The following is a 25,701-nucleotide window of genomic DNA, read 5'->3' on the forward strand; positions in this document are numbered from 1 at the left end:
TGTTTATCTTTGGGAACATGACAGATTATATGGAACATTGCTTTCGCAGCATTGGACTTTACTTTGTATTCATTTACTTTGTACATGGGACTTGATATTTCAGTCAGCTGAATGATTGTGTGTTATAAATGAGCTTAAAACCTTTGAAAATTGATATTAAGGTGTTTCTTTTTTGATTCTTGTACCTCCCTGGGTTATCCCGGTGGTTTTGTGATTGCTTTAGGAGGTTTCCCACCTGCATGTCTTTGTTGCCAGGATGTGTTTCTGTGTCTTATTTGTTCCTAGTGCCTGCTTTCCACAGCAATGGGTACTATTTTGCCTGCATGCTAAGGCTCAGCATGGCTTTCATTGGTTGGTATCTCTTGGTTGTTTTGACAATGGGCATTATGTTGGGAACTTAAAGAGGCCCCATTGCGGCTCTTGTCAGATGCTGCTACTGGCATGTATTCTTGGTCCAGCCCCAGTTTGCCCTTGAGTTGTATTTGGCAACCCAGGCTTGTCACTACTTTGCCTCCACTATAACCCTCTTCCATGCTCAGAGAACAACAACATTAACATTTGATTTATATACCCCCCCCCTTCAGGACAACTTAATGTCCACTCAGAGTGGTTACAAAGTGTGCCATTATTATCCTCACAACATCAATGGGAAAACATGTGGGTAAAGGGGCTCATATTAAAGAACATTTCTATAAAATGATGTATCAGTGGTGTATCTCTTCTGATAAATTAGCAAAAATGAGTAAAAGTATGTCAAACAAATGTTGGAAATGTGAGCAACATGAAGGAAAGTTTTATCATCTTTGGTGGACTTGCCCTAAAGCAAAAAAATTTTGGTCACAAATTCCTATAATACAAAAAATGTTAAAGATCAATTTGTAATTTAAACCAGAAGCCTGACTTTTATATATGCTAAAATGGAAAAGTATTGCCTTCAATCAAGGACTGGATTGTGGAAATGATGGAGTTAGCAGAGATGGCTAAACTTACAGAGATAAAACATTGTCTACCTTTATGATTAACTGGAAACCCCTTATTGAGTTTATGCGTGAGATGAAGAAAAATGAACTGATGATTTGTGGTTTTGATTTCTAAGAAGATAAATTTGGGAAAAATAAATAGAATGGAAGCAATATTGAAAATATAAATTTTGGAGATATTTAAATTAAAAGTATAATGTTTGTTAAAATATGATAGGTGTTGTAGAGAAAAATGAAAAATGAAATATGTATTATTTGTCTTTGTTATTTTTTTCTTTACTTTCCTTTTCTGTTTTTCTGCCCTTTTTATTGGGCTTCTAATCTTATTAATAAAATAAAAAGTATTTCTCAAAATTATTATGCTCACAACAATCACCTTGTGAGGTGGATGGGGCTGAGAGAGCTCTGAAAGAGCCGTGACTTACCCATGGTCTCCCAGGAATCAAACCCGGTTCTCTAGATTAGAGTCCAGCTGCTATTAACCACTACACTAAAATCAGAAATACTGATTTTGCTAGTGGTACTATTACGAGTTAATTCCCTGCACAAATACCTCATTAGAGAAAACTAAAGTCTTCAACCTAGAGAGGAAGGATAAGCAAAAGGTCTCTCAGTAACTGAAGCTATCTGAATGTATTATTATCAAATCCTTATGCAGGAATATGGAAACACTTAATGGGATTCAGAAGGATGATGTCAGTTCATGAAATTTCACACAGAATTCAATGAACTGGATTAAGGCATGGAAACTAATATACTTGCCTTTGATGCTTAGCTACAAGACAGTTGAAATTAATACATATCCATAAGAAGTTCCACTCACTCCCGCAATATATAGCACTTCGTCTACTTAGTAAGAACAAATAAAATGACGAAAGCATTTTTCAACTAAATTATCCTGGAGACCCATGAGCTTAGTGAATCTAGATGTCCCTCCGTTTGATTATTCTGTTCAGATGCTAAAGCTAGCCCTGTTGTGGTTTTTACTTGCACAGAAGGAAAATTAAATGGCTAGTTAGCTTTACTAAATGTGGTGGGGAATATTTTCTCCTCCCATCAATGCAAAATCTATCATATTAGCACATGCCTGCTTGGGCCTTAATGACATAATACATGTTGACATAAGGGAGATAGTTAAGGTTCAAAAGACCAAAGAGCAAAGTGCGTCCTTGATGAATTCCCCAAATCAAATGGATTTATGTTCAACATGTACTTTAACAGCCAAGACTCTGCTTTTCCATGGATAATGTCAATCAACTACATTATGTTAAGATCATTAACTGGAAAAGTGAAAACTTGAGACCAACATGATTGGTGGTGCTTTTCAGATCACTGAGGCACGGTTTTATCCCCCCAGCTGTGCATGGCCCTTATTAATGCCAGGCAAAGCAACACATTCTGTGAAAGATCTTTCAAAGCCAAGCTCACATGGTTCAAGTTGAATGGCAGAACTGTCTGGGAGAAAACTATGTTGAGGTATCCATTTTATTGACATTCCCTCTCTTGCAAGTCTATTGAAATCACATATTCACATATTTTTAACCAGTTCAACAACAGGCTGAATTGAGTTTTCACACTACTTAGCCATTTAAAAAATCCATTTTACTACTTATCAGAATGCTCACCCTTTCCACCAGCTACCCAAATTCACAGATTCTAAGATGCCGAGTTCTGGTGTGATGCTCTGTGTGATGTTCAGCTTTTTAACTGATTCTACTAATGACAAAGAGTACTTGTACACTGTGCAGACAGTGAGCCAAGGAAAACTGTAATTGTACACAAGGTTTTGTTTGAATTGGGAAACCTCTCTTTTCTTTTCAGGAAGCCATCCCTTTCGCTACTGAATGCCAATAATTAGAATCCTGTGACTGGAGTGGACCTAAAGACCACCCAATTCATCCTTGTAAAGAGGAATCCTGCAGGCATGCACTAGCATCCACATCACATACTAGCTCCTTCGCCCTGCATTTCTTGGAATGCTTTGCTCCCTTGAACAAGAAAGGCACCCACGATCTAGTTACCATGTGACTAAAACAGTAACGCGTCATCTTCTGGGGTAAGAAATCTAGAGCAGAAAGGAGCCTTCTAAGTGATGATAATGCTATCACTGAGAAACCACATTTAATCAGGATTAAATTTAATCTAGAGAGTTCTTGGATGATCATGTGAGGTCTCTGCAATCATGCAAAACACCTTGTGGTTAAATACTATTGTCACAGAGAAGAGGAAAAAAGAGGCAAGGGACTAATTTTTTGTGGCATGAGCTTTCATAGGAAAGTTACTTCCTCATATGCATGAAAATATGTACCTTTCATGTATCTGAAAGTCTTTTCCTACAAAAGCTCACATTAGAATACATTAGCTAGCCCAGGTAAGTTAACCTCTTGATCTTTGCTGCAATGAACTAACAGGGCTACTCTTCTGGAATCTGCATCAGCTGAAGATGCACATAATTTTGATACCATGGGGCTGTGAAATTAAACACATTTTCTTGGAAGTACTTCCCCTTAAAATCAAGTTCAACGAATGGGTCTTGTGTTTTCATAAATGTGACGAAGACCGAGTTACACAGCTAGGCTTCCAAGTACACCTGTTTGGAAGCAAGATCCATTGAACTCAATGGGTGAAGCTGGGTGGATATTATATGCTTGCTGCCACTGCCACTGCCACTCCCCCCCCCCCACATCCCGGTTAGTGAAAAGACCACATGGGGATTCAATACCCAGTATAAAATTAATCAATGTTTGGGAGTCCCAGTGGGTTCCCCCAAGCTGGTGATGTTAGAATGATGGAGCCACAGTCCATTCAATTTGTCAATAAGCTACTGCAGCAACAAGCTATTGCAAGCTACTGCTTATTCCAATGGCTTCCTCTCCTATGCTTGAATTCTCTGAAGCTTTCTCAAGGTTCCTGTGACTCCATTCAGCAACCAATCTTCTCTTCTATTATTGTTACTTCTTTTTTGTAAATAATTGGGAAAATAGTTTTTGCTCCTACGAGTCATAAACACCATTTGTCAGCAGCTTCTACTTCCTGGAAAAGTTTAGGCAGCTTGCTAGATGATTAACACCAAGGTGTAAGTACATTTTTAGCTTCGTCGAAGTGGATGCCACATGGACACAGGCTTTCTCAAGGTGGCCAACATCTGGTTCCAATGTGTGATGCCCATGCCACCTGCTGCTGGACCTATGACAACATGGCCAATGTTTTCAGCTCTGCCATCTTCACAACATTCTGCCACAGTCACCCGCAGAGATAGCTCCTGTGAACAGATAAGCAGACATTAACAATATTCCAATGTACACAAATCTTAGAATTCTGCTACTTTGATTTTTACCAGCATCTGAAGAATATGAACCTGATCTGGAGATTGCAACTAGTCCAAAATGCAGCAGCGCAAGTCATCGCCAGAGTACCATCTTATACACATATAACTCCGGTATTGCGCCATCTGCATTGGCTACCGGTGGAGTACCGAATCATATTCAAGGTTTTAGTATTAACCTATTAAGCCCTATGCGGACTGGGAACAACATATCTGCGGGACTGCCTCTCCCTGTATGAGCCCTGGAGGACGCTTCAATCCAGCGATAAACAGCTGTTAACGATCCCTGGCCCCAAGGAGGCCCGCCTAGCATCAACCAGAGCCAGGGCCTTCTCATTCCTGGCTCCAGCCTGGTGCAACGCTCTGTCGCAAGAGACTAGGGCCCGGCAGGATGTGCTATCTTTCCGCCGGGCCTGTAAGACAGAGCTGTTCCACCAGGCATACGACTGATGCTGGCTAGGGCCTCCCTGCTGGCCAAATAAACGAAAATCTGCCCTCCCTATCAGATGTATTCTCCGCTCAGCCTCTCTGTTAAACATCTGTGGAGAGGACTGGGTGGTGTATCCTTTTTTTGAGAAGTGCTGCCACATTGTTTTAAGTATTTATAATACTTACGTGATTTTATTTCTGTTTTAAAGTGTATATATATATATTTATGTTTAATAAATCAGTATAATAATAAATCAGTATGCACTATAGTGGAGCACTATGCACTATATGCACTATAGTGGAGTGATTTTATTTCTGTTTTAAAGTGTATATATATATATATATATATTTATGTTTTATATTGTACGTAATTCGCCCTGAGCCTGCTATTGTGGGGAGGGTGGAATATAAATGGAATTGAATAAAATAAATAAATAATAAATCAGTATGCACTATAGTGGAGCACTGAGTGACTTGAGCTGAAATTCATTCGTGTACTTGGAAAGCAAGATGACCCCACAGGTTTCATATCCTAATGATCTTATCTTCTTACATTAGTTTTGGCCAGTATAGCTTTGTATTGCATCTACAGATTTTCCTGCAGCCAAAATGAAATGTTAGGTGTTTGCAAAGGGATGCTGCACATCCATAAAGCCCTTCATACTACACAGTTAGCCAGTAAAAGGACTGGGTGGGGCTAATTGGGGGGAGCACCATGACAGCAGTGCCAAAGACAGCTGCATCACTGACGCCAAGATCCTTATACTGTAACCTTTTCAGGTAAAGCAGAAAACCCCTAGTTATAAGTCTCAATATTTTAAACTTGGCAAAGCCCTGAACATATGAAACACGATCAGTTTCCACAAGTGGCAGCTGTAAAGGGTTGGCATGCTCCAAGAATAAATTAGACAATTTAGACATTTGATCTGAGTTTCAATAACAGCAGTTAATCCCAGACTTTTTGTTCTGTTCAGATTATCTGCAGAACTAATGTAAAAGTTATTTTGTTGCTCATTAAAAAGTCAGCATTTGCATGAATAATGAGCAGTGAAGGGCGTAACTCAAAAATTAATACATTATACTGACAGAGATTTCTTTCCTGCCTGAGCTGAAGAGTACAGTGAGCTTAATGTAAAGCTTCATAAACAATGAAGATGATTTCTGCATGCTGATGGGACCCAGTATTGCTTCCTTGATTTAAATTATTCTGAAAGGCAAACAAACAAGCAATGCAAAATGAAGTGCAAAAGCAAGCACACTATACATGATTTTGCATCCCAGAAATCTATTAAGAGCTGAGAAGAAGATCCATGGCCAGCATTACTGCCAGAAAACAACACGGCAAAGAGATTGTGATGTTGCTTGCTACATAGTATTCTGGACGGGACATTGCCATCTGTGTCAAGTGGCATCAAGGGTTCAATTCAAACACAGATTTTTCCTGACATGTTTCATTATGCTTAGGCAGATTCTGTAGAATTAGACGGTGGTATATATTTGTAAACTGCTCTGAGTGGGCATTAAGTTGTCCTGAAGGGCGGTATATAAATTGAATGTTGTTGTTGTTGTTGTTATATTTGTTTTTCAAATATATCAGTCATTGTACTTTGGATCCAAAAGTGGCAAAATTAAAAATAACAGAGCAACCCAGATCTAGCAATGGGGATACTTAAATGGTATACCTGGTAGCCGCCATCCACACATGGATCCACTTACTGGATCAGAATCTGTGTGTTGAATAGGGTTCTCTGTATGTAGATAGCATCCATGACTGGACACCTGCGTATCCTACCTAGGGCTGCATGTGCAGCTTCTGTTTGAATGGAAGCTATGTATCAGTCCTCATAAAGGGGAAACATCTGATATTTATTGTGTTTATTATGTGGATGAGATGTGCCATTTTGTGATATGGACAAGAATGCACATCCTCCTACCTGAGGCCCCTGCGGTGATTTATTATTCATCCATATAGCTCATTTTTATAAGGAAAGCTGGATTAGATCTAGAAGAAGGTGGAGTTAAAATTGATGGAAGGAACATTAACAATTTGAGATATGCAGATGACACCACGTTACTGGCAGAAAGTAGTGAATAATAATAATAATATCATTTGATTTATATGTGGCTTCAGGGCAACTTAACACCCACTCACAGCGGTTTACAAATTATGTCATTATTATCCCCACAACAAACAATTAGATTAGAGTCACACATCACTCTTAAGTTAACCACTACACCAAACTGGCTCTTTAGCCAGTTGAAGACAGGAAATGACTACTGATGAAGGTTAAAGGAGAAAGCAGGATTACAGCTGAACATCAAGAAGACAAAAGTAATGACTATTGAGGAATTACATAATTTTAAAGTTAACAATGAGGAAATTGAAATTGTTCAAGATCAAGATAATCCAGACTATGGTATTCCCCATTACTATGTATGGATGTGGAAGTTGGATAGTGAAGAAATCTGACAGGAAGAAAATTGATTCATTTGACATATGGTGCTGGAGGAGAGTTTTGCAGATACCATGGACAGCCAAAAAACACAAATAAGTAGGTACTAGATCAAATCACGCCTGAATTCTACCCAGAAGCTAAAATGGCAAAACTAAGGCTATCACACTTTGGTCACATCAAGAGAAGACAAGATTCTCTGGAAAAGTCAATAATACTAGGAAAAGTGGAAGGCAGTAGGGAAAGAGGAAAATCTAAAACGAGATGGCTTGACTCAATAAAAGAAGCCACGTCCTCCAGTTTGCAGGATCTGAGCAAATCTGTTAATGATAGGACGTTTTGGAGGTCTTTCATTCATAGGGTCGCCATAGGTTGGAGGCAAATTGATGGCACATAACACAGAGACATAACACAGAATTTACCTGCCTTAAAAAGAATACTTTGCAACATGTAATTATTTCTGAATTAGGGCCCAACTAAACAAAGCATTATAGGGCAAAACAAATGAATGAGTCACTTTTAACAAGATCTCCAGTCACACTTCATCAAAGAAGCACTGAAATGGTCAAATATGTATTCCCTTACAATCTAGATTTACACTTCAAATGTTCAGCTTAATGTACCAAAAATGACAGTCTCAAAAATATTCATCTTTCCAGATTTCAAAATGTAGTATACGCCTGCAACATGGTGAGATCCAATGCCCTAAGCAGACAAACTGTATGGTGCCAACAAATAACTGATAAAATCCAGCATTGGTTTTATCCCTGCACAGATTATCTGATCTTTATCATAACTTCCTTGGCTTTGTATTTATGGGCCCCCTCCCAAGCAATGTGGGCAACTGCTCCCATTTACTGGGGGGGGGGGGGTGATGAATGCAATAAATTCTACATATACTCATGAGGGGACACAGTCATAAGAACTGTGTACAGCAAGGGGGGCAGGAAGGAGGAACACCCCCCTCAAGCCACCCCAACCATTTTTCTCCCATTGAGTCTTACTTCCAGTCTCACAGCCCCACTGTCCTGGCTTGCAGAAGGCTGTTATGCATAATTTCAACCTATTTTAATTTGAGTCCTATCAGGAGCTATGCATTTCCCAAACCCTATATCCTTTTTTCAAAAATAACAAAGAGGCCTTTAAATAAAATTTTGGGACCCAAATGCCAGAGAAGCTAGCAGCCAAATCTTGTGACTTGGTCCCATACTTACATATTCATCTTGGCTACTCTCTTTTCTCCAGCAAATTTCTCATTAATGCGTTAATGCTTATCTTTTTCTCTTGCATCCAGAAAGAGAGTGAACAGGCAAAATCCACATGTTCAGCAATCAGTTTGTTCCCCAAGAAATCTGTCCCTGCAGCTCTTAAGGTCAGTAGATTATATCTAAATGCACAAAATGTTACAAGATGGAACTGACACTGCAGAAGGGGAAATTCTGTAAAGTGAAATAGGATGTTGCCTGGCTAAGAATGCAAGACTGTTATTTCCAAAGAATGACATCTTCTCTTGTTATTAATGCCCAACAAGAACTACTTCAAAGATTAGTAATGCATATGGTTGCAGTGGAAGACTGCAACCCTGTAAGTGCTTATTACTTGGGAGTAAGCTCCACTGAACACAATGGAACACTTCTGAGTAAACACAGAGAGGTGAACCCTGCACAGCTGCCTTCTCCATGCCATTCATTCCACTGTGGGTCCACTAAAATACATGTTAGTTCTCTAGAATATGTCATTTGTCACCTGTTGCCTATAGTTTATAAGGACTGAGAAAAGGAGGAAATAACCAGATATAAAGGAGGTTAGGGCTCCTCCTGAGCAATTAATTGCTGTGGAGAAATGGGAATTCTGGCAGTTGTATTTTCCCCCCATGCACTTCTGGTGATAAATTCTGCTCTTCCAAAATCCCTCCTTCTCTGCTCCTATAAAAGGAGTCTATTTATCCTTTGTGATTGCTCTGGTCAGCCATGTTGTGACAACTGCCTCGGTATCAAAAAATAAAGATAAGCAAATCACACAGCAAAATCAGCTCAGTACCTGCCATTGTATCTTTTGGGCAGTAAAGGCTTATATATTTTGCTTAAAAAAAACACTTCCTTCTAAAAGTCTGACTACTTACTACTCCTCTTTCTATCAGTGTCTGAATGGCTGGCACAGAGATCCTTGCCTCCTTCCACTTAAATGTAGTCTTCTCAATAATAAAAAAGGGAGAGAGATAACAGGGAATGGAAGGCAGGAAACCACCTGTGGGAACAGTATTGGAAGTACAGCCAGGGCTATAGCAGGTTTGGGGGCTTCAGGGGGAAAGACTGAGAAAAGTATTCAGCAGCACCCCCATTTGTAACCCCTGAATCTCTTAAGCTTTTCTGGGTCATCTGCCGGGGTGCCAAATTGCTTCTTCCAGACCAATCATTTAGGGAACTTCAACCCCTTAATTCGCCAATGGAATCCTGAATAAAGTTACATCCTTCTAAATCCCCTGAAGTCAATGGGCTTAGAAGGGTGTAGCCCTGTTTATAACTGCACTGTCATGCCTTTAACATTTTACTAGCCATCCGTTCTTATTTAATGTATAGGCTCTTTCCTGCTTGCAAAGAAAACCCCTCTCAAGATTTGTGTGCCACAAAATTTGGCTCTGAGTCTCCCACCTTTTAGATATTGTCTCGAGTTCATTTTCTGAGCCATTGTCCTAACCTCCACAATTCCTCCAAGAAAGGAAGAGAGAAACCACAGTGGTAGGTCTTTGCTTGGTCGTTATGGTAACTCATCCAAATTTTTATCACCATGCTGGTGGTGAATAAAGCTTCCTCCTTATTACTGCTCCTTTGAAGATTACTCTTTAAATATGTTATATTAGCTTCCAGCCTTTGAATGATTGAAATTAAAATATATTTGGCCTCCCAAGTGATGCAGGAATTTTGTTTCAAAACCCTCCCCCCCATTCCTGTGGTGTTCTCTCCTTCGTCAGGGTTTAATTTTACTGCCTCTGCCTTGCACACAAAAGCCTTGTAGACAGAAATCTATTTCCCATCAAGAAAAGACTTATGAACTCAGAAAGGCTGAGAAGAATTACAGATGTCAGAGAAATAGTAAACAGAAATTAATGCTGTATTCCTATACTAATTTAGCTGGATGTTGTCTACTAATCTTTTTGCATGGATTCATCTGAAGGTCACATTCCCCCAGTCATTTCACAATCTACCTGCAGTAAATGCTTGAGAAGGCACGCAAAAATGGAATTCAACCAGCAGCAGTGGGCATATATAATGCAGCTGAAAATCAGCATATGCTAATTTTGGAATGCAGCAACCATGCACAGAAATGGCCATGTGAATTGGCTGGGGGGGGGGGCGCTATTTTTGACCCATCCACAAAACGCACCTTCTAATTAACCTTTTGGCTTAAAACCAAGGAACAGACAGACTCTCACAAACCTCCCTGAGCATTGCTGGTATATTTTTTAAAAGCTGAGTTAGACAGCCTGATCCTGGTTTTAACTGCAGCAGCAGAAACAGTACTTTATACCATAAAAGCTTAAGGTATATCCTAACCTTCCCAAATGGGGCAGAAATGTCTTGGTCTATGCAATTTACCTTTGAAATTCTAGGGGTGGGCCACTGTTTCTAACTCCAAAGCCAAGCAACAGCTTAGGATGCTGATTGCAGTCCCACTGCTAGCCCATTTCTGCCAACAACATGCTGACACACAGGGAGACAAGTAGCAGCAAAGCAAAAATACAGCTTCTGACAGTGCAGGATCATGACGGGTTCAGCACAAGCTGAAATGGCTGTAAAAAGGGACGGACGTGACTTGATAGCAGAGCCCATGGTTTTGCATACAGAACATCACCGGTTCAGTTCCTGGCATCTCCCGGTAAAAAGATAAAAAATTAAGATTAAAACTGAAATCTATCCTAGAGACAGCAATTCTTTGGGATATTCAGAGCTACTAAAATGTACTTAGCAACAGCTTCTGTAACCTTTCTATCATTACCTGAAAGAATGTTTAAAAGATGGCCATCCACAGAAAAGAAACCAGCAGAGAAGCTCTGGGTTTGGAATATAACTTGCAAAGGAAGAAGGGGGAGGGGCGCTCCAACGTTTGGACTCCACATATAAAATGTTTCTGCTTCTGAGTGAAACCTGCCACAAAGCTCCAGCAAAGGGAGTGCTTTAAAATGAACCAACAAAAAAGCCTTCAATAAATGGGAACCTTTTTATATTAATGTATTTTATATGTTAACATAGTTTTATAGTCTCCCTCTGTAACAGATTCAGTGGCTACATTTTGAGAAACCAATACGCTGTGGGATTTTCAACATTTTCCTTGAATAAACTGAACGATTAAAAATAAATCAGAACCACAGTTCAGATATTATAGACAAAATGAACCAAGAATCTGACTCCATATAAAGCAGGTTTACATGTGTGTGAAAGTCATGCGAATTAGCACTCAGATGCAACCCAGTTAAAACTGATTGGACAAAATGGTAGCCTGTAGTACATGTACACAGTGGAGGTGTGCAATCCAGGATTCATGAACCGGCTAAATAGCTGGATTTGTGCCAATCCAGCATAATCCCTCTATGCTACATCTCACTGGAGAATCCTATATTGGATCTGGGAAGCTGAACTCTGATGGGCTGGATTATTCAGCTACCTCATGGAGAAAAGCAGACAGCCAGAGGCAGAACAATAGTGAGTGAGAGGGCAGCAGTGCAAAGTGGGGGCAAGCTTCACACCACGGCCAGAAGAGTGGTGCTAGGGTGGAGGGGGATGGGAGGCAGAAGGCACCCTTGCCTGAGCTCCAAAAGAACCTTTCAAGTAGCTGGTGGCTGCCTTTTAAACTCTGCAGCGCCACCCAGCCTCACTCCCCTTGCTTCGGTTTGGGGTTCTCTGGTTTGATATTGGGATCCTCTGGTTTGACATTGATTTCCTCTGGTTCTGTTGGTCTTTGTTGGTTCAGCTTGCATTGAGAGTGGGACATTCATTTGAGACTAGCTTTTGGCCAGGGGTTACCTTTGTTTAATGTTTCCCTTTGCCTGTAGCCTTTGAAATGTTTTCCCCACAGGAAAGAAGGGAGAATGGCTGGGGCACCTTGTTCAGGACCCACAGAATTGGACCCCAAGGTCCAATCTTTCTGAAATTTGGGAGAATCTTTAGTGGACACCCTCCCACCCCCCACCCCCCGCTAGTTTTCCCCATAGGGAATAATTGCTGGATAAAGAGTGATTTCACACACGTTGGATAATGCACTTCCAATCCTCTTTATAGATCATTTGGAACTGATTTTGTTGTGTGCGGAACAAAAAATCCACTTCAAACAATTGATAAAGTGCATTGAAAGTACATTATCCAACATGTGTGGAATCAGCCAAATTTGGGATTCTCTGACTGGGTTAGAGAATCTGAATCAGATTTCAGGGATACTGAATCTTTTTTGTATCCCTGAAACTTGGATCAGGATTAACAAGATTGGTACATACTCCTAGAAAAACGGCTCGATCCGCTCCTGAAAAAGCATCTTCCACTTGTTTGTTATTAGGGATGCCCAAACTCCTGTAGGTTCAGATCTTGCAGTTACCAATATCCTGACTGACCAATGATCAGAATGAGCATTTGGTGAAGTTTGTCAGGGCTTGCAGCGGCTGCCACTGGGTGGGGCACCAGGCGATCTGCTCCTGACATCAAAGGGGTGCCAGGGATGCTGCAGGACCCTGCTCTGTCAAAGGAGGGGCAGTATACATCACCCAGACTCCCTCTCAATCCACTTGCTGGTCTGCTCAAACTGCGCCTCACCCCCTTTGATCTCTGCCATCTCCTCCTCCATCCACTCTCCTCCTTGCCTTTGCTCTCGCTTTACTCCACTCCATTACTCCTACTCAAACCCACCACCTCAGAGCTCTTCCTAGCCATCCTTTATAGGGTTTTCTTTCTCCATCCCACCCTCCTTCCAAGCTTGTTCCCTCTCCTGACTTGGCCCAGCTGCGCCTCCCCTCAGGTGTTTCCCTCCCATCACTAATCCCTTCTAGGCTTCTTTGCCTTTCTGGCAGGGTGGGGTTAAATGTGAACAATCCCCAGCTGAGGTTTCCTTGGCCTTGCTCATGAGGAGCTTCCCCAGTAGGCCTCTGAGCTGCTGAGCTTCCCTGGCCTTGCTCGCGAGGAATTGCCCTGGCTAGCTTCTGGGCTGCCTGCCCATTGATGGTGGACGGGACTGCCCATCTCCTCCCCCAGAATGCCTGTGGCAGCTCCACCTGGAGTCGCTTTGCTCCTGGCACTCCCTGAGCCTGGTTATTGCCCTCTAGCTGGTGGATAGCCTGGGGTGTGGCTCTGAGCTGTTGTGGCTGCTTCTCCTTCTCGGCTGGTAAGGGCTCTGTTTGGGCAGCTGCTGGGTCCCTATTCCCCCTGCCTTTGCTCCCTCCCTCTGCCCTGCTTAGCTCCCTATCTCCTCCTTGGAGGGTGGGGCTGGCTGGCCTCGCCCTGCCCCTTCCAGCCCTCTGGGGCCTTGGGCCTTTACCCCTTTTCCCTGGCACAGGCAGGTTCTGGCTCTGGTGGCTGGCCGGGGCAGTAGGGCAGCTGCCTCCCGGCTGTCTCCCATTGTTTCCTCCCAGCAAGGCTGGGGGCTGTGCCTCAGACCCCGGACAAAGTTCACCAGGTTGCTGTAGGTCTAACACAACAACAGCCGGCATGCAGCACTGGCCTTCGGGTGTGCACACTGTGTAACGCATGTGCAGTTCTGCAAAGGACAATGGGAGCTGTATTTCCCCCATGTCAGGAGTTAGCAATAGTATCTGTCAGTCATATCCTGTGTCACAAATGGTTTTAAACTGGTTAGTATCCTTGCATTGTACCAGTATGTACACACTGGTACAGCAACAATGCATGTATGCATTACAATAGGGAACTGCACAAACACAAAGGCAAGAGAAATCTGTGCGCAAGCCAGGTAGCCCATTGCACATATGCCAAAGAAAGGAAACTGGACAAAGAAATACAGTTAACCAAAACAAAGAAATACATGGTACATCGAACTTCAATTGCTTATAAAACATTTCAATTGCTTATAAAACATTGTTTCCCTCACCTCTGGGAACTGCACCTTCTGACACCAGTGCTGTAGTGAATTTCGGGAAAAAAACCCTTCAGTTTTTAACACAAATATAGTCAGGACAGGGGGGTTTACCATCCTCCAGGCCCTGTACAAACAGCTAAAAAGAGGCTGTGATTTACCAGAGGTAGGTACAGAATTTACAAACATAGCTGGAGAGATATTATGCAAGGCATGAAGACCACCAGTGTTGTATAGGAGTGCATCACTATACTCAAGTGAAATGGAGATTATATGGGGTTGGAGCCGTACAAATGGTTTCTTTCATGCTATAGTTTTACCCTGTATACATGATGCTATAGGCTGCTGCCTCAGCACAGACGTGCATCAAATGGTCCTCACTTTGAACCAGGGGACTCTTACCTGTAGGACGATTGCTGGCACTGAGAAAATCATGGCTTCATTAAACACAGGGTTTGTGTCATCCCTTTTTGTCGCTGTCTTCTTCTTGCTGATCTTCCTCCCATCTTGCAGCAAATATACTTTCACAAAAGGATCTGATTGGATGGTAAGAAGCAGATAATCTTAACTGTGTTGTTGTTTCAGAAAAACTGTATTTTGTATGCAGACTATCTTTGAAACTCTGAAACATTACAAGTTGGAAGTAAGTTCAGAAAAATGTACCACGCTATATTTGGAAGCTGCACACATCCTGCCAATTTGGACTATGTTACCAGATGTAAACAGGGGTGTGATGCATGTAAAACACACTTTAGGACTGTCTGGTAAAATGGTATTTTAAAACTTTTAAAAAGCTGTCTGGCTTTAAACTGCTATAGAGCAGAATAACAAATCTACATAAATTTTAATTAAGAAACAATCAAGAGAAATCCAGTTAATTAAAATGGGAAACTAAACGATCACTTCTTAACCTCTTCAAAGAGAATCACCTCCAACAGATTTTCCGTTTCTGTTGATGGGTATTCAAGTAGTTGAAACAGGGTGTCTGACACCCTCTAGAATATTTAACAACTGCTCCTGCTGTGATGACTCTCGGGAGAGGTTTAAGGAAGCCTGAATTAAAACAGGAAGTGAAATTATTTTCCTCTTTTTCAGATGTCATGAATTGGCTCTTATGCTACCAACGTAAGATGGTGTAAGACCAGTGTACAAACCTTTGGCTATACAGTTTACTAGTTTTAATGACCAAATTCATTATTTTTTTTCCAATGTGTTTCTTGTTATCAAACTTTTTAAAAATAAGTATCTTATTGCTTATGATTTAGAGATTAGGCTGTGGACATGTGTAGTTCATTGCACCCACAGACTGAGAGGTGATGGTGCTGTTTAAATATCTCAGGGGCAGCACAGGGCTCGCCAGGAATTACATCATTCATGAGTAACAGAACCAAAAACGTCCTAACGACTGCTTCTTGTCTAAGCTACAATAAGGAAGAAAAAGACAAAGCACTCCTTATTTCTGTGCTGCTAATGCATGTGTTACTTCAGCTGCAAATCAATAGCTTTCTTCACATTTAAAGCATTTATTAAATCACTGTAGTACAACAGAATAAAATATAAGATTTACTGTGATTTACTGTGAAAGACTTGGTTATGAATAACCACTGAAGTATAAATGTACTACATGATTTTTCTGAATTTTAAACTATGAGATCAAGTTCAACCATTCAAAAGTTACTATTACTAGACTGCATTCTCTTAATGTTGTATGCTCTGCTAGAAACCTTTGATAGGACATCAACTTTTAAAAAATGGATCAGTTTCCATACTTACAGTAGCAATTCTAATTTAATGGAGCTGCTTGAACTTTTCATTGAATAGCAAAGGTCAGCCTAACAACTGATATTCCAAAAGAGTCATTATGGCACCATATGCTTTAACAAGCATATCACCGCATCAAGTAGTAATTTGTATACCAAACATTTTGGATATAGGTATCATTTTCCAATATGTGCTGGCTTTGGTACTCCTGTGTATACTAAAAGGGAAACTAAATTTCACCCGGACACCATGGCCAGTGTCTTCCAGCAGTGTACAATGACAGACAAATTAACACTTAGTTTACAAAAGATTAGAGGCTGGATCCAAAGGTCATTTTCTGCCAACAAGAGTTACGTCCACCCATGGAAGGGGTGATTTTTGCCCATTTTTTCCTTTCTATTTCAGCCTGCTCCAAAATGCTGTTTCGGGGGGGGGGGGGTAAGAGGAACCTCAGGAACAGTATGGGAGGATATGTGGGTTTGCAGTGGGAGGAGAGAATCAGCAAAAATAGCCACCACCCCCTGGCAAAAAACAACCTTTGGGCCTAACTGTAAGGCTACGGATGAGTGGTCACTAACAAATATGGTTCCCAGACAAAATGTTACTTTGTATTAACTACATTAAGTGCTATTTAGCTGAGACTGGAGGAGGCTCTAGCTTGGGAACTAAAATGCAAGGATGGTCATTACATCTCTTCCGATGCATGTGATTTTTAAATTTTTATTTATTTACGTTATTTATAATCCACCTTTTGTTTATGCACAGCATTGTATGTAAATTATAGCACAAGCATTCTTAATCGAATCACTAAGATTTTAGGTGGCATTCTCAGGATCTAACCAGCCACAGCTACATTACAGGTGGGATGGGTATATTTCAAGACTCATTACTAACCTGCAGTCATTTTGCCATTGGTCCACACAAGATTCTTGGCCTTAACCACAACTACTGTTAATCGCTCTGCTGTTGGCAGATAGCTAAGCGAAAGCAAGATTTCACCCACTGAATCAGTTGCCTACAGGGAAACAGAAGGAACCGTTCATTTTTCTTTACTGTACTACTCTTGCATTAGTTACACTGCTATGAATTCACTTTGTCCAGCATAAGAGTTAACTGTTTATAAGTAGCAGTCTTACAGTGCAGTCCTAAATCAAGCTACACTCTTCTAAGTCTGTTCATCATTGCTACCTCTGAGTCATGGCTGCTAGTTTTTGTCCAAAAGAAACAACAATCCAAAGTCAGCTCCTGTGGTATGTCCTCAATTAACAAGATCTTCCACAGCAGGCTCCCCCTCCCTTATTTTCCCATCAACAAGGTCAAACCCCCACATTTCCTAACAAAATTAAGGAAATTGTGGGCAGCACCTAGCAGAAAGTCATGATTACTGCCACTCCAGTTCCTTTATGAAAAAGGGATAATGGAAAATAAATGGGGGAAATACGTAAGGCCTAGGTTATCTGGCCTAGGTTTAGTGCTGTTGACAAGCAGGTTTTCCTCTTGCTCCCCCTCAGCTTCATGGTGCATTGGTGCACCTCCAGGGTTTTCCCCAGCTTTGCTCTGATTTTTCTTGAACCGGCTTTCCTTCAAAATTTTGGAAATGTTGCAGTTAAAGCCTGGGTGACTGCTGTGTGTGTGTGTGGGAGAATTCAGATTTTCCCACCCACATGGCAACCATTTTCCCTGACCCTGTCTCTACGTCAGGCATTTTCTCCCCTACCACTGGGGTGGGGGGTTAATTTTTTTTAAATGGCACTAGAATATCCTTATATCGACATACTGTTTTAACAGTCAGTGCAAAAGGTTCTCTGAATCCTCATATTTAATGAACAAAGGCTCTAGTCTCTTCCCTTGCATAAATATAAGGAAAAGGGCACATCTTCGCAAAAGAAGGGGTTTAGAGATTTGCTCTTTTTTAAAAAACATGAAAACTGGGACTTCACAGAACCCATTACATCTATTGTTACAATGGTATTATCACTATAACATTTTTAAAAAACAATTGCAAAAGTCCAGGCGGCCCACTGCTGGGAGACCAGAGCAAGGAAACTGCCAAGAAGCCTGCCATGTGGAAGCAGCCTCACCAAAGCACCAATGCCAGTTGAAGCACTAGTCCTGACTGCTCCATCTTCCCTACTGAGCAAGCTACTCATGTACAAAGTCCATCAATTAAACCAATGGCAAAGGGACTTTCTCTCAGTCATCTATCACATTTTTAACCTGCCCTTCCTCCAAGGAACTCTGGGCAGCGCTTACGATTTCTCCACTGATGTCACCAACTGATTTTTAAGATCTCTGTAGTGGGATGATTGCTGAAGTTTTTTCATGAATTCAGACTCTGAAAAAGCCCAATTCCTTGTGGTTGTGTTCATTTCAACATAAATGTTGACAGTATAACACAGAAGTTTGGAAATGGTGTAAATAAAGCTTGGGGCCCAGATGTCTCAGAACAAATGCTTTTTTCAAATTGCAGTTCTGTTAGGACAATCCAGCATGCTCAAATATTCATAAACTAAAGTTTGTATTTGTTAATGGACACTAAAATTGCAGTAATTTTTCTGCTCAAGTAGATTAATTTGAAATCACTCTGGAAGGAGAAGTAATGGCAGAATATACTACCTTGTCTCCTGGAAATGGTGATCATTAGAAAACCATCAAAGTAACCACTGTAATATCTCAGAGCTAATCAACATTCAGATGATCTGGGTTGCAACATTACTAATGGTCTCCAGATGTCTTTCTGAACCCCCAATCGTGTCAATTCTGTACTACTCTATCCCCTGCAAGCCATGCTGCACCACAACCAAGTGACAGTTATCTTAGGGTCTGTTATGACAACATGGATTGAGGTGGGTGACTAAAACACTTGCTGTCTCTTTAATATCATTGATCCATCTCTTTTGTAGCTCGATAATTCATTGTCAGGAAACAAAGCTGAAAATAAAAGGAAAGATGTACCAAGAGAGCAATTTTACCTTGTTCATATCCTGCAGATATAGCCATGCATTGAAAGGCCGGATAGAGAGATCCAAGTCTGACAACTTTAGCTCAGCTACGCCAGTGCTGATGTTTCTCTCATCCTCATCAATGCCAAAGACAGAAAATCTCAAGTGGTTTTCCTCCAGAGCAGCAGGATCCAAGGGAATTGAAAACCTCTCATCAAAGAAAACTGAGTAGGCACTTCTTTGAATCTATGCACAGAAAAAAGATAGGATAAGACTCAAAAATTCAGGTAAGACATCTGACATCTGGATCCTGGGAGACAGCTGGATCCTGGGAAACTCTGAAAAACAATTATACCAGAAAGGCAGTAGGTTGGTATATCAGAAGGTCTAGACAAGAACATATCAGGGCTGGGAAAGACCCTCCTCTGACCAAGTCTTTGGAAAGCTGATATTTATTGAGAGTAGAAAATACTAAGCTAGACAGACCAATGGCCTTTTTTACAAGGTTAGGCAGATTCAGACCAGCAAACCATACCTTTGATTCCTAAAGTATTCTTTATCTCTTTTTCCTTCACTTAATGTGAGAATCCCCTAAATGAGATATTAACTATTAAAGGCTGAAATCCTCAACAGCCATATGCATAAGCTAGAGGAAAGTGGGTTTCTAACTTTTTTCTAGCATCTCTGTAACTTTACCCCAATAAAATATCTAATTACTAAAATGAGCTGATTAGCCTTTTAGAGAAGTCTTATCTACTCCTCGATCTCTCTGGCAATGGTTGAGATTCCCTGCAGCCAAGGGCGCTGAGAAATGTATCAGCAAACACTCTGCTTGCCTCTTAAGTTCTTCAGCTAATGAGGAGGCGCTTTCCCCACAGCCATCTTTGGAAAATCTCTGGAATGTTAAGAAAATTAAGCAGGGAGAGAAGGAAATCACACTGCTATTTTACAGCAAATGCTAAGCATGCAGTTGTGCTGATGCTTTGATGCACAGCTCAAGAAGAACACTCCAGGGAGTGGTTAAACAGGAGTGAAGGGCAGAGAATGCTGAGCCAGCCCTCCCACATTGGCGTGAAACTAAGGAACGTGACCTGCACTCAGGCTTGGTGCCAGCTGCTGCTATATATGAAAGACTGTGTGGATGCCACAGGGATCTTTCTTTGCAGGAGGCTGGCAACATCCATTCTTGAAAACATTGCACTTGAGTAGGCTCATGTGAGGGTTCATTGGTTCAGGTTTCAACTAATGGAAATGTACACTGCAAGCAGGAATGTATGCATTAAACAAAGCTGTGATTATGCCATGTAGGTCACAATCAAACTTAGTATCTGGAGTACAGTTAAAAAACCCAGATAAACCAAATGTGCTTCTAGTCCTTATGGATTAGCTTTGGCAGTACTCAGTGAAATCTCAGAAGCCAGAGAGAAACTTTCTCAACAGCTAGCAGAAGAAGAAGAACTATAAAAGCAACAATGTACAATTGTATTAACGCAATTTTTTTCCAGAAGGTGAGCTTTAAAAAAAAGGGGCAAGCAACAGTTTTTGTCCTAGTGTCAATTTATGCCTAAGGGTCTGAAGTTGAACTCTTCAGCAATACCTATGGCACCTTCTGCATTTCTGCCGCTACAGCTTCTTTATTTACTTTTTAACTGCTTACAAGTACCATGATTTCTGGGGCCACATGTTCCCAAGAGAAGCTTTTTAAACCTACCACCTGCTGCCAGAAGCACCAATGCTAGGTTCGCCAGAGGATGCTCTCTGTGCAAAATCTATAACCTTTGCTCCTACCTCTGGTTTCATTCTGAATAATGCTCTCTGTGCACTTTGCTGATTAACACATTTTTCTTATGACTTAAGCATTTGTACTGAACAATTTATGATTTAGCTACTTAAGCAACAACAGCTTCCAAAATCAGTAAGTATATGCCAATCTCTGAAGCCCAGCCAATAATTATCTGCAGGCAGACATGCACCATTACTGCTGTCACAATCTAGACAGTAGCCTGGACCAGCTCACTGGCTTTACTTTCTCTTAGTGTTGCCACCTCCCAACCACACTCCAGATTGCTGTAGTGCAAGTCTCTGGAGGCTGGTGGGAACTGATTAAATGCAACCCCCCCCACACACACACACACAAACACACAAACACTGCTCTAGGTGTGCAAGGCTGCAGTGATCAAAATGCTTGCCTATCTCCCTTCTCATCTGGTGTCTGAAAAGTTACCATGTAGTACAGAGCACAGAATGAGGACAATTCTCTCTCCCCAGACACTTATACCAAGTCTTGAGCCTTTCTGAACCCAGTTTTGCTCTTGCACTGAGAGTGCTAGAAGAACGGGCCAAAAATGGTACTGTTCAGTATTGACCACCTGTATATTTGGAACTTCCATGGCAAGCAGTAAAAGGTCAAATTTTGCTTCCGATCTTCTGAGGCTTCTTTGATCAATTATACAATCCCACAGATGATATTTGTAACCAATACAAGAAAAGAATCAACAATGCATGGCAGCACTGTATATCTGTACCACCAAGTATACAGTGTGCATAACCCACTACTACCCCGTCTCACTTTTTTCTCACTGCTAGAACCACAGCTGGCCCCACCCAGCAGGAATAGACCAATGGATTTCCCACATCAAACTAGGAACCACTAGAGTATATTTTACTATAGTATTTCCATCTCCATGCTCATCCCCACACTCTGAATCCAAAGAAACACTGGTTTAAAGATCAAAGCTGCCTCTATTGATGGTAGCTAAATCAGTAGGTATGGACAGCAACACCACCTCCTAAGGTACTATTACACACATGCTCTTTTGGTTTGGAGTTGTAATTCAGAAACACCGCCCCCCCCAAATATTTTGGTGCACTATCATTTCAAGCTGCCATCCTATGTCCATGGCTGCTGGCCCCCGAAAAAAAGGGGGAGGGGAGCAGGAAAGAAAAGAATTTAAAACAAAACAAGAAATACAAAGCCCTCACTTTCTGTTGCCATTTGAAAGTTGCCATTTGGTTGGTGGGTAGGACCATGACACAGACAGGGAGAGTTCTCCACGAAGTAATGCCTATTTATGTGTCATTGGCTGCCACTCAAACAGCCAATGCTAATCAGGCTGCATTAGAACTGGGATCCCTTGAAAATACCTCTTCACACAGGAAATCTTACCACCAGTTCTCGTAATCAAGCAACACGTGTTTACACAACTGACTGCCTGAATACAAACAAGCGCACAAAGAAACATTAGTCTAAAGCTACTGCTTATATGAGGATAACCTTTTTAATGATCCCAGTGGCTTTTCCAGGTGCAAAACTGGCTGTGGCTGGCATACCCACCTCCAGAGTGTATGAGACCTCTGTACATGGGCTGCCTACAGAAAATATGCCACAACATTTTATGTAAACCACCCCTACAGGAGGCTGAGGCTGCCTGGGAGGTGGCACCCCTAGATGTCAGCCCACCCAGATATTTATTGAGCATCCTTGGAGTGGTGATTCTCTTTCAGGGCTGCATCCAAAATTACTTTTTAGATGACATGAATCTTAACTAACATGAAATATGCAATGAGAGAATAAAGAACAAGGATTTCTGTTGGAGGACATGCAATCTCTGAGCCGGTATGTGACAGTATGCCCTATAAAATGTCTTAGGTACATGTAATCTATTGCCCCAACTACATGATGTTGTCAAATGTCTCAGAGGAAGGTCATCATGTTTGAAAGCAGCTCTCGCCTCAGCTTTTGCCCTCTCTGCTCTCTCATGTCTCTTGATCAAAAAGAGTCCAGTAGCACCTTTAAGACTAACCAACTTTATTGTAGCATAAGCTTTCGAGAATCACAGTGATTCTTGAAAGCTTATGCTACAATAAAGTTGGTTAGTCTTAAAGGTGCTACTGGACTCTTTTTGATTTTGCTACTACAGACTAACACGGCCAGCTCCTCTGCATCATGTCTCTTGGGCTCACAAGTTGATCAGCAGCAGGAAAGGAGCACTTTTCTCCTATTACTCACTGCAGACTGCAATTAGCATAAGAGACACATCACACAGAGGGAAGCATTTAGATACAAATTAGAAGATTTTTCTTGGCCTGCCTCTGAGAATGTAAATTTATGAAGTGAACCTCCTCCCTTCCCCTCCCCTCCTTGCCTGCTTCTGTCTCCCATTTCCAGGGTGCGTGGGCGGTTTGCTAAATAAATGATCAAGCTTGCAGCACAAAGTCAAAGAGGCCAAGGCTTTGGTATTCGGAAGAAAATATTTTAACAAGGTCCATTCCCAACATACCCTCCACCCACATCCCCTTCTTCGTCTTCTCCCTTCACATGCAATGAACTCGATCATGGGTTGCTTATTTCTTCAGCTTCCACTTCACTGAAGCAAAAGCACCATTTCTGGCAAAAAAATCTGACAGAAAATGTTTTGTGTAGCTGTTTTAAAGCAGGGCTGTCAGTGTGACAGAAATGTATGACAGCCACAGGGCTTACTGGAGACCCATATTTTCCACCAACATATTCCCTTACAACTGGTGGGTAAAACTGGATAAAATACTGTTTCAGTCTACACATTCAGTCTGTCCTCAGCCCCACCCCTGTATATTCCTGGAACAGAGGTCCAATTTCTCCACATATTTATACTGCTCTCAAACACATCGTTTACATTTTGCACAGCTATTAAAACACTCTTTGATCCTAATCTAAACTGCATTGGTTCTCAGCATGCATCTGGCCACCCCATTTTCCATGTTCCTAATTACGGGAAACTGTAGTAGGAAGAAGCTACAATGAGACATAAGGTTTCTTGGACAAGCTCCAACAGACTTTTGGGTATAAGGACTGTGCCATCTGTGTTCAGCCCAGGCTTTTTCAACTTCTCCTGGGAAGACATAGGAGCCTAGAACAAGTACCATAATGTTTGTAGAGTTGGGGTGAACAAAATGAGTGCATCAAAGACCCCAAGTCCCCAATCTCTTTTGAAAAGTATGTTCACCAGATACAAAGGAGGACAAGGTTCCAATACACTCACACACAAAAAGGCTTTATCCAGCTTTCTTGAGATTCAGTTTATTCTAGGACCAGACTTGAGAACTTCTGCATGCAAAACTGCAGCTCTCCTACAAACCTATACCCTTCCAATTTCCTTGAAGATGAGTAGGTCTCTTCAGATATTATTTCCATGCAAACTAAAAGCTCCTGTGTATATTGGGAGCATGAAGTCTCCATGATGCAGTCAATATGTGCAATTGTTGTTTCATATGAATTGGGCACTGCATAGATTTTCCATGCATGTACAGCTTTCATAAAAACAGAACCCCTGGAAAAATCACATTTCTATGTGTATGGAAAATCCATGCATTGTCCAATTCTCATAAAATGTTGATGGCATGTATTTTGTGGACCATATAGTCTATATCTGCAGTCAACGGGCTCCCAATTCTCATGGACATAACATCTGAAGAAGGCAGCCTTCTTCTGACTTCTACATTCTGTTCTCCTTTCATTAGGTACTGCTTTCCCAAACATTCCAGCAATATTTTACCTTTTTTGGTGTTTTTTGTTATTCTTAAGAATAGCAGGAAACATGAGTTGTGCATCAGATTGCAGGAACGCAGAACTCATCCATCATTTTTTCCGGTTGTAGTCTATTGACCCTTCACTTGGATCGGTAGGATATGCCTAGTTCAGCACAGGGCAAATTTGCTATTTGGTACAATGCTGAAACACATTAATGGAGTCCCAGAGATATAGATTTCATATTCAGCCATTACAATTTACAACCCACCTGCTACTAGCTGTTAGGTATGGAGAAAATTTACTTGCTCTTATGGGTGTTTAAGTCATGATTATATTTATTACTTAACAAGAGTTTCAGTGCTAGGCACTGTACTAAGCCAAAAAAGAACAAACTTTGTCCACAGGATTGCAATTAAAATCAGAAACATGCAAAATAATTAGGGATAAGGGATAATAACAACAACATTCAATTTATATACTGCCCTTCAGGACAACTTGATGCCCAGTCAGAGTGGTTTACAAAGTGTATTATTATTATCCTCACAACAAGTACCCTGTGAGGTGGGTGGGGCTGGGAGAGCTCTGAAAGAGCTGTGATTGATCCAAGGTCACCCACTCCTCCACTTGAAGCCAGCTGGGTGACCTTGGGACAGTCACAGCTTCTTTGATCTCTCTCAACCCCACCCACCTCACAGGGAATTGTTGCGGAGGATACTGAGTGGGCAATAAATCAATTGTTGTTATGTTTTACTGGTTCCATCAATCGCCACAAGGAATACTTAATGTTTTATTTTATTGGTCATGGTAAGAAATTGTACTTGGAAAAGTATTAGTAATGTGTTGTTCAAGCAAACTCTGATATAACAGGGTTTTTGTAGATACATTATAGCTTTTATACTGGAACCATTCCTGATCTAGCTAAGTGTTCCAGAGTAATTTGAGCAGGAAGCTTGCTGTGGAAACACTGTGTTTTGGTCAGTCCTTCTGCTCTTTCAGACTGAACTCAAAATAAATACCTTCTTCCTTTTTGCAGCAGAAGCTAATGCATACAATGCTCATCCACCTCTCCTCTCCTCTCCAAATGTTTTCATTGTTTTAAAAAATGTATTCCCTTTTTAAACAAAAATAGTACAAATGCACATTAATTATTATTTTATTATTACTTTCCTTTATAGTCCGCTCTTATCACTAGGATCCAAGGCAGATTACAAGCATGATATAAACTTTCAATCAA

General features: G+C 41.2%; 1 protein-coding gene across 1 annotated transcript in view; it reads right to left on the bottom strand.

The window, feature by feature from the left end:
• Positions 1-3,336: 3,336 nt before the first annotated feature.
• SYT12 (synaptotagmin 12) overlaps positions 3,337-25,701 on the bottom strand; it is a 58,495-nt gene continuing 36,130 nt past the window's right edge. Inside the window, exons 4-7 of the mRNA XM_054972254.1 lie at positions 18,992-19,207; positions 16,914-17,034; positions 14,661-14,794; positions 3,337-4,242 (exon numbers count right to left, since the gene is read on the bottom strand). Of these exons, the coding sequence (XP_054828229.1) occupies positions 4,069-4,242; positions 14,661-14,794; positions 16,914-17,034; positions 18,992-19,207 (645 nt within the window). The 3' untranslated portion in view covers positions 3,337-4,068. The remainder of the gene's footprint in view (positions 4,243-14,660; positions 14,795-16,913; positions 17,035-18,991; positions 19,208-25,701) is intronic.

Source organism: Eublepharis macularius, chromosome 2 (assembly GCF_028583425.1).
Source record: "Eublepharis macularius isolate TG4126 chromosome 2, MPM_Emac_v1.0, whole genome shotgun sequence".
NCBI lineage: Eukaryota > Metazoa > Chordata > Lepidosauria > Squamata > Eublepharidae > Eublepharis > Eublepharis macularius.